General features: G+C 31.8%; 1 protein-coding gene across 1 annotated transcript in view; it reads right to left on the bottom strand.

Annotated features, from left to right (window-relative positions):
• Positions 1-1,368: 1,368 nt before the first annotated feature.
• The window catches only part of LOC133646953 (myoblast determination protein 1 homolog), a 15,753-nt gene continuing 6,313 nt past the window's right edge, over positions 1,369-10,808 (bottom strand). Inside the window, 6 exon segments of the mRNA XM_062042918.1 lie at positions 1,369-2,047; positions 6,535-6,604; positions 8,429-8,467; positions 8,469-8,588; positions 8,590-8,651; positions 8,654-8,937. Of these exon segments, the coding sequence (XP_061898902.1) occupies positions 1,830-2,047; positions 6,535-6,604; positions 8,429-8,467; positions 8,469-8,588; positions 8,590-8,651; positions 8,654-8,937 (793 nt within the window). The 3' untranslated portion in view covers positions 1,369-1,829.

Here is a 10,808-nt window from a genome sequence, read left to right as displayed (position 1 = left end):
TGTAGTATTTGCAAATGACGTTCATGATAAAGTCAATAACTACTTTGTTAAATCCCCTGAAGAAGAATTGTCCACAGCAAATATTTGCTCTCCTAATATTTCTAAGTTTGTAGGAGAAAATCACAACTGCAGTTTTTGTATAAATATTGTTTATTGGAGCGTCACTCTGAGTTCCGTGTGTATAAATATAAAGTTGCAGAGAGAAAAGCATTAAATACAAGCTCTTATTTACACGTTATATTAAATGTACAAAGACGCTTCTCTTCTTGCCAGAGACGTTAACGAGGAATAAAAGTTGTTAGTTTTCTTCAACATGGAGGAATGTCGTGGACCAGCAACTCAAACATGTTCAATTCATTCATATTCAGCTTAAATATGAAACTTTAACATTTTCAATTCATTAATATTCAGCTTAAATATGAAACTTTGACATGTTCAATTCATTAATATTCAGCTTAAATATGAAACTTTAACATGTTCAATTCATTAATATTCATCTTAAATATGAAACGTAAACATGTTCAGTCAATTATTCAGCTTAAATATGAAACTTAAACATGTTCAGTAAGTTAATATTCAGCTTAAATATGAAACTTAAACATGTTCAATTCATTAATATTTAGCTTAAATATGAAACTTTAACATGTTCAATTCATTAATATTCAACTTGAATATGAAACTTAAACATGTTCAATTCATTCATATTCAGCTTAAATATAAAACATTAACATGTTCAGTCAATTAATATTCAGCTTAAATATGAAACTTTAACATGTTCAATTAATTAATATTCAGCCTAAATATGAAACTTTAACATGTTCAATTCATTAATATTCAGCTTAAATTTGGAAACTTAAACATGTTAAATTCATTAATATTCAGCTTAAAAATTTAACTTTAATATGTTCAATTCATTAATATTCAGCTTAAATATTAAACTTAAACATGTTAAATTAATTAATATTCAGCTTAATTATGAAACTTAAACATGTTAAATTAATTAATATTCAGCTTAAATATGAAACTCAAACATGTTCAGTTAATTAATCCGCTTAAATATGAAACTTAGACATATTCAATTCATTAATATTCAGCTTAAATATGAAACTCAAACATGTTCAGTTAATATTCAGCTTAAATTTGAAACTCAAACATGTTCAATTCATTAATATTCAGCTTAAATATGAAACTCAAACATGCTCAGGTAATTAATATTCAGCTTAAATATGAAACTTAAACATGTTCAGTCAATAAATAAGAAACTTAAACATGTTTAGTCAATTAATACGCAGCTTAAATATGAAACTTTAACATGTCCAGTAAGTTAATATTCAGCTGAAATATGAAAATTAAACATGCTCAGGTAATTAATATTCAGCTTAAATATGAAACTTAAACATGTTCAGTCAATAAATAAGAAACTTAAACATGTTTAGTCAATTAATACTCAGCTTAAATATGAAACTTAAACATGTCCAGTAAGTTAATATTCAGCTGAAATGTGAAAATTAAACATGTTCAATTCATTAATATTCAGCTTGAATATGAAACTTAAACATGTTCAGGTAATTAATATTAATCTTAAATATGAAACTTAAAAATGTTCAGTGAGTTAATATTCAGCTTAAATATGAAATTTAAACATGTTCAGTTAATTAATGTTCAGCCTAAACATGAATCAGGCGCCTTGAAGCTCGTCCAACAGGAGAAGTTATTGGCTGAAAAAAAGCCAGTTTTCTTCCTTGATTATTAGCAGCAACAAAAGAAAACAGGTTAAATATGTCTGCCACAAACAGGAAGAGGAAGTAGGGACTTGGTTGAGGGGCGGTCTATAGGACTTGGTAGATGAGGTTGGGGTCGTGCGTGCCCGTCGAGGACGGCACCTGAGCGGCGGGCTCGGGGGTGGAGGCCTCGGCCGCCGCCTGGGTCTCGGCCGGCGGCGACCCCGGTGCTGCCGGGCCGCCGGCGTCTGTAGAGATGCGCTCCACGATGCTGGACAGACAGTCCAGGCTGGAGACCACCGAGCCGCGCTCCGCCTTCACGCCGCCTGCTGGCACACAAATACATGTTTTACTATTCAATACAGACTTTCACACACTGGAAGTTGCCCCATTTGACAGGCAGCTTCAGATGAAATGTTTTGATAAATTCCTAGCCACTTCCTGCTCCATCACGGATAAGAATAGAACAGCAAATATGTCTGGTTAGTGAAACTGTCTGCGGGGGCGTCAGCTTGAAGTATCAGTCAAAAACTGGCAGCTGTGATTTTACTGTCAAAATAAAAGTAATAGAGTAAATCAAACTTGAAGTGAATTTGATGCGTGTTTTGTACTCAAATCAGTTCATGAAAAAAAAAAAGAACTTCTGGTGAAAAATAACAAATGTAACATAGCTAAATTAATTAAAATTTGGGTATTTTTCTGACCCACATTGTAAGGAAGAAGAAAAAAACCCCAGTAGATTTTATTGCAAAAACCAAATGGAGTTTGACCATAAAAATAAAAGTGTTACTGTTTTTACATTTGCAGTTGCACTGTTAAAATTTACATTAAAAATAGTAAAAAAAAAAAAAAAAGAGTGGTACTTTTTTAATTTTTTATTATTTACAGTAATTTTTCAGAAACTGTCTTTTACCTTGAATTACTCTAAATTGATAAACAGGACCAGTTTTTATTTTTTTTACCTTAAAATCTACTCTTGTTTTTACAGTGCATCTCAATAGATTGTATGGTTAAAAAAAACTGTTTTTCAAACAAGCTTTGTAAAAAAAACAAAAAAAAAACAAATATATTTTTAAGTTTAAAAAATTATTTAAAAATAGCTGTCATTCCCCAGAATTTTACAGTAAAAAAACATTTTTTTATATTTAAATTATTCGAAAGGGACAAGCGGTAGAAAATGGATGGCTGGTATGTGTATGATTAATTAGTAATATCAATAATAATTTCATAATATTACATGTTATTATTTTTTTGTTTATTTTGCAATTGCAGTAATTTGGTTTAAAAACACTGTAATTTTTTCTGCTAAATTACCGTAAATTGAAAAACAATACCATTTTTTTAAGGTAAAATTTTGGCTACTGACTTAAGTTTTTTTTAATTGTTTTACTGTAAATGGTCATTGTTTATACAGTGCATTACTGTAAATGGAAAACTAGTACAACCTTTATTTGTATGAAAATACACTATATATATATATATATATATATATATATATATATATATATATATATATATATATATATATATATATATATATATATATATATATATATATATATATATATATATATATATATATATATATATTTAAATTTATTAGGGCTGTTATTTTAACGGGCGATTAACGCGAACGCTTACTTTTTGACCCTCCTGCCTTGCCGTAGCAGGCGGGAACTTTGCTGCACTTCACTTGCTACTGATGAGCCACAAGCAGGCAGAAATGGACAAAATAAAGTCTACCTTATGGAAATATTAAGTTCAAAGCCATAACAAGTTTTTTTCTCAACAAGAAAGGACTACTTTACCACTATTTTTATTTTGAGAAGAGGCATATCCCTGCACGTATCGAAAGAGGTAGGCGGTGTTTCACTTCCGTGTTCAGATTACGGTTAAAGTGCAGTGATAACATAACATTTACAGTGTTATTGTGACGGATTTAGTAAGTAAGATGACATTAAAGCTCAACAGAAATGAAAAACGGTCGGCAGGAAGTCGAAAGGAGACTTCTTTTTTTTTTTTTTGTCCGACGTCAAAACATGTCAAGACACTTTCTCAAAACCAATTACACACTTTTCCGGCTTCAAAACAAAAGTGCTGCGCTTTACATCCGGTTTAACGACGCTTACAAAATGTAAAATGTCTTCCATTACGATTATTAGAGATGGGCATCGGATCCGGTAGTTTTTTTGGCACGGACCGAAGCCAGCCGGTAGGTGACGCCATGTGACGTCATGTCTGCTCGAATGAGCACCTGCGAATGTCGTCAGTCACATCCGGTGGGTCCTTTGCGGACGTCATTAATACTCGCTTTACAAACCAGAAGGCCTCGGGTTCGAACCCTGGTCGTGGTTGAAAAGTTGCTTTGATTTTTGAATGTATGTTTTAATAATTGAATATACTAAACTTCAGAATATTAATTACAAAGTGGACTGTTAAAAAATCAAGCTGATTATTAAAGATGTTAGATGAGTGATAGTTATTTCCTGGAAATGAATTGTGTTGGTCAAGGTAATATAATTAGGGCTGCAACAACTAATCGATTAAAATCGATTATAAAAACAGTTGGCGATTAATTTAGTCATCGATTCGTTGGATCTATGCTATGCGCATGCGCAGAGGCTACTTTTTTTACTTATTTATTTTTTTATAAACCTTTATTTATAAACTGCAACATTTACAAACATCTGAGAAACAATAATCAAAATAAGTATGGTGCCAGTATGCTGTTTTCCCCCCCAATAAAATACTGGAAAGGATAGAAATTTAGTTTGTCTCTTTTATCCGATTATTAATCGATTATTCGAAGTAATAATCGACAGATTAATTGATTATCAAATTAGTTGTTAGTTGCAGCCCTAAATATAATGTATGGTGCCATGATTTCAGCCTTTCAAAGTTCCTCTTGGACCACAATGTTTAATTTCGGTATTTGTCAAAACATAGTTGCAACCCCTGCGATGAGGTGGCGACTTGTCCAGGGTGTACCCCGCCTTCCGCCCATGTGCAGCTGAGATAGGCTCCAGCAACCCCCGTGACCCCGAACGGGACAAGCGGTAGAAAATGAATGGATGGATGGATAGTTGCAACCCAGCAATGTTTCTTGACAACCCAACCATGCCGAATAGAAAACGCTCTAAAGTTTTGTTCGTCTTTTCCAAATGCGATGCGGATTACGCTGGCTGCAATATTTGTGATGTAAAAATCAAGGCAAGTGGCGGGAATATTATTCCAATCTAAAGCTAAAGAGTGCAGCTAAGTTAGATGTACGACTCCTGCATTTGGCACCTTCAGCGACCCCGACAACACGGGGGAAGAAATGGGGGTTTTGCTTCACTTTTATTTGTAGTTTAATACTTTTGAGGAAAAAAAAGGTCTTTATTTTTACTCCATCCTCTTTTGCACGATTGTTTTGAACTTAATTGTCTCCGTGGACCTCCATCACATATTTTCCAGATGGAAAAAGAAAGGAATACATGAATCCAGGTTTTATTTTGTGCAAATACTAAGAAAACAACACTGCATTGTTGTAGTTTAGTGTTTTCACGTTGACGAAAATTTGCAAAACATTTGCAAACATGTTTCTATACAAATGTTTGGATATTGTTTTGATATATTTGATGATGTACATGTTACATTTTAAACAGTGTAGCTCCTCTTCTCTAAATGCTAGTGCTTCTAAAGCAGGAATAGAAATTCTGTATTTCTGTACAAAATCTGGCAAGACAACACACAGTAGGCATTTTTTTTATTGTTAATAAATGGTGTTTGTCCTTTTTGTGTTGAGCTGTTTGAAAAAAGCACAATGTTTAAAACTTATTTAAAACAAATTAATTGTCCGTTCATGGTGTTGAAACTTGACAATGATGAAAAATTATATATATATATATATATATAGCTTTGATTAATCACGATTCATTTTAAATTAACTATGAACATTGCGATTAATCACGATTAAATGTTTTAATCGTTTGACAGCCGTAATATAAATATAAAATGCTCTGTAATAAGAACAGTATACTTTAGGTTAAGTTATGGAAGCTCAGTGGCCAGAATTTGACAGTAAAAATAAAAGTGATACTATTTTTTTCCATTTAAAAGAAACAGTACAACTTTTATTTTTACTTTAAAACTCTGTTGACAGTTTTTGATTGTAAAATTTACGATCCTTGTTTTTACAGTGCATTACTGTGAATGTATTTTTGATGGTAAAGTTATGACGACCGCACCTGGCTTTTTTTAAAACATATAAGTCTACTGTTTCTTTTTTTTGTTCGTTTTTTTTTTATACAGTGAGGTTTCGATCCCTGCCGGAGATGTGTCAGGAAGATATGCAAATTAATGTTTTAATTAGGTTACATTTGTTATTTTGCACCAGGAAAAAAGACGAAACAAAAAAACATGCATCAAATAAATGTAAGTTTGATTTAAAAAATATATTACAATCGTTTCACATAAATACAAAAGCAAAATAAAATCCTGCTTAGGGCCTTGTATTTACACAATTAGCTCTCAATAAACATGATTAACATCATTTACTATTGATTATTTATATTTCATAATTATCAATTATTATATTGATAATTACATATGTAAATATATAATATATGAAATATCAATTAATCATTAAATTAATAATGATAATCAACATTTATCCCACTCACTAAATTAACTTCCATAGTTAACATTAATTATTAATTAATTACCCCGAACATCAATTGAATGATTTTTCAGTAATAAACCAATTTCTACACGTGCATAAGTAGAACACATGGAACAGAATCAATCACATTATTCATTGATTAGTCCTTACCGCTGGGTGTGTTGTTAAAAAAAGAAGTCGTCCTCCTGTTGGACGCACAGCCCGCTCCGTTAAAGTCTGTCTGCAGAACAAACACAACATTTTTATAATTCATACAGAATATTGTTTCTTTCATCAGAACACGATAAAGTAAGTGGACCCATTTTGAGAAATAAGATCATAAGTGACTAATATAATTATATATGGAATAGTAAATACAAATTCAAGTGTGTATAATTGAAAGATAGAATGCAGAGTAATGTTATTATTTTCAGCTGGTTCTTTTTAAAATATTAAACAATTTATTTTCATACAGTTATTAACACTTTCGTTAATTGCTTTTGTTGTTCATCTTTTAGGTTTACACGTCCAAAACGAAATTATTTGTTAGAATAATAATTTATACTTTTAAAAAAACATATATTTGAAAATAAATATATATATGTTTAATAAGATATAAAAACTGTTTAAGTGTATAGTAAGATGTAAAAAAAGAGAATATAAATGTATAATAAGATGTAAAACAAAAATGTAATGTACAATTAGATGTAAAAAAAATAATTAAATGTATAGTAAGATGTAGATTAAGAATATATAACTGTATAATAAGATATACAAAGGATATAAATGTATAAAACGGCGTAAAAAATAAGAATATAACAAAGATATAAAAAGGTATAAATGTAAAATAAGATGTAAAAAAATATATAAATGTATACTAAGATGTAAAAAAAGAATAATAAAATGTATACTAAGATGTAAAAAAAAGAATAACAAAATGTATAATATAATGTAATAATAATATAAATGTCTAAAATGTAAAAAAGGAATTAAATGTATAATAAAATTGTGTGTGTGTATATATATATATATATATATATATATATATATATATATATATATATATATATATATATATATATATATATATATATATATATATATATATATATATATATATATATATATATATATATATATATATATATATATATATATATATATATATATATATTTATATATATATATATATATATATATATATATATATATATATATATATATATATAATATATATATATATATATATATATAATTAAAATAAATATATATAAATGTATAAGATGTATAAAAGAAAAATATAAATGTATAGTAAAATGTAAAAAAAATAAGAATATTTATATAAAATAGGATGTAGAAAAAGAATATACATTTATAGTAAAATGTAAAAAAATATATATTTATATAAAACAAGTTGTAAAAAACTATATAAATGTATATTACAATGTCAAGAAAAATAATACTAATGTAATAAGATGTTAGACAAATAAGAATATAAATGTATAATATGTGTAAAAAGAATATAAATGTATAATAAAATCTAAAAAAATGATTTAAATGTATAAAAAGATGTTTAAAATAAGAAAATAAATGTATAATGAGATGTAAAAAAAGAATATAAATGTATAATAAGATGTTTAAAAAAAGAATGTAAATGTATAATAAGATGTAAACAAGAATATCATGTAACAAAAGTATATAAATGTATAATAAGATGTTTGAAAAATAAAATCAGGTGTTTAAAATAAGTATATAAATGTATAATAAGATGTTTAAAAAGAATATACATGTATAATCAGGTGTTTAAAATAAGTATATAAATGTATAATAAGATGTTTAAAAAAAGAATATAAATGTATAATCAGGTGTTTAAAATAAGTATATACATGTATAATAAGATGTTTAAAAAAGAATATAAATGTATAATCAGGTGTTTAAAATAAGTATATAAATGTATAATAATATGTTTAAAAAAGGACATAAATGTTTAATATAATGTGTAAAGAAATAACATGAATGTGTAATAAAACGTGACTGAAAGGGAAGCATGCACGCCATGTCTCACCATGCCGTCCGAGCAGTTGGAGCGGGGGCTGGAGGCGTCCCGAGTCCCCGCTGTAGTGCTCCATGACCGGGTAGTACTGGTCGTCGTGTCCGCCCCGCAGCAGCGCCTGCAGGGACTCGATGTAGCTGATGGCGTTGCGCAGGATCTCCACCTTGGGCAGACCTCTGGTTGGGGTTGGCGGACGTGCACCGCTTCAGGGTCTCGAAGGCGTCGTTGACCTTGCGAGTCTGCGGCGCTCCCGCAGCGTGGCGGCCTTCCTGCGGTCCGCGTTGGTGGTCTTCCTCTTGCAGGCCTTGCAGGCCCACAGCAGGCAGCGGCCCGCCTGGTGGTGGCCGCTGGGGGCGCGTACGTGCTCGTCCTCGTCCGCCCGGTTCTGGTGGCGGGACGAGGACGACGACGAGGACGGGGAGGGCGACGACGAGGCGGACGACGACCCGTCCGGCTTGAGCAGGCCCGCGTGGAGTCCCAGACGCGGGTCCAGGTCGTCGAAGAAGTGCATGTCACTGCTGCTGAAGCACGGGTCGTCGTAGAAGTCCTCCCCCGCCATCGGGAACGACAGGTCGACAAGTCCATGCTGGTTCCGGCCCACAAGCCCGACAAGGTCCACAACACCAAACCAGAACCGGCACGTGGGAAATGGTGTAAATAGTACGTGGGCGTGCGGTGGGAATGTAGAGTCCACTCTGACACTTGTGGACATGCTGACCTCCTTATACCTGCCAGGTCCGCAGGGGGCGTGGTTACGCGCTGTGACGACATTGGAGGCCTGGCCAATCAGGAGTCAGCAGGCGGGGTTTACAACTTCACGCCAATTAGGCCCCAAATACTCGTAAAAACTCTTTACTACTTGAAAGTTGCACTCCAATATTTGTTATTAAATATGATAATAGCAACATGTTTACTTAAATGTTATTATTTTTTAGTAATTGTTATTAAATATAATATTATTAATTTATTTACAGTACCTTCTAAAACTAAATGTTGTTACTTTTTAATAATTATTAACTATAATAGTAATATATTTACTGTACCTTGTAAAACTAAATTATTACTTTTTTTAAATTGTTTTAAATCAAATAATACATTCACTGTACCCTTCTAAAACTAAATGTTATTCGTTTTTAGTCATTGTTATTCAATATAATAACGTATTAACTGTACCTTGTAAAACTAAATATTATTACTTTTTAATAATTATTATTGAATATATTAATAGCAAAACATTTACTGTACCTTTTTAAAAACAAAATGTTATTACTTTTAAAAACTAAAAACTCACTCTGTGGTTAGCACGTTTGCCTATTTGGAGACATCTGCGTGGGCTTACCATCTTCCCACTGTTCTTGTGTGGGTTTAGTCCAAAACACAAAACGTGCGTAGTTTTAGCTCAGAAACTGTGCCTGTGTAGGTTTACTTAAAAAACAAAACTTGAGTAGGTTTACTTCAAAACACAGAACTTATAAAGTTGTACCCCAAAATACTGTAGTTGTGTGGGTTTACACAAAAACAATGTGCTTGTGTAGGTTTACTTCAAAATACTGTACTTGTGTGGGTTTACACAAAACAATGTGCTTGTGTAGGTTTACTTCAAAATACTGTACTTGTGTGGGTTCACTCTAAAACAGAGAACTTGTATATAGTTCTACCCCCAAATACTGCTCTTGTGTGGGTTTACTCTAAAACACAGCACTTGTATATAGTTCTACCTCAAAATACTGTACTTTTGTGGTTTACACAAAAACATGTGTTTGTGTAGGTTCACTCCAAAACACTGTTCTTGAGTGGGTTTACTCTAAAACACAGCACTTGTATATAGTTGTACCTCAAAATACTGTACTTTTGTGGGTTTACACAAAAAAATGTGTTTGTGTAGGTTCACTCCAAAACACTGTTCTTGAGTGGGTTTTACTCTAAAACACAGAACTTGTATATAGTTCTACCCCAAAATACGTACCTGTGTGGGTTTACCCTAAAACAAACACTGCCCTTCTGTATTTCTATTTCATAACACTGTGCTTGTGTAGGTTTATTCCATGACACAGAGCTTGTAGTTTTACCCCAAAACACTGTGCTTGTGTGGGTTTATGCAAGAACACCATGCTTGTGTGGTTACTCCAAAACACTGTGCTTGTGTAGGTATACTCCAAAGCACTGTGCTTGTGTAGGTTTACTCCAACACACTGTGCCTGTGTAGGTTTACTCCAAAACACTGCTTGTGTAGGTATACTCCAAAGCACTGTGCTTGTGTAGGTTTACTCCAACACACTGTGCCTGTGTAGGTTTACTCTAAAACACTGTGCTTGTGTAGGTTTACTCTAAAACGCTGTGCTTGTGTAGGTTTATCCCAAAACACTGCTTGTGTAGGTTTACTCCAAAACAC

The sequence above is a fragment of the Entelurus aequoreus genome, linkage group LG03 (assembly GCF_033978785.1).
Source record: "Entelurus aequoreus isolate RoL-2023_Sb linkage group LG03, RoL_Eaeq_v1.1, whole genome shotgun sequence".
In the NCBI taxonomy this organism is placed as follows: domain Eukaryota; kingdom Metazoa; phylum Chordata; class Actinopteri; order Syngnathiformes; family Syngnathidae; genus Entelurus; species Entelurus aequoreus.
This window is presented reverse-complemented; position numbering and strand designations above follow the sequence as displayed.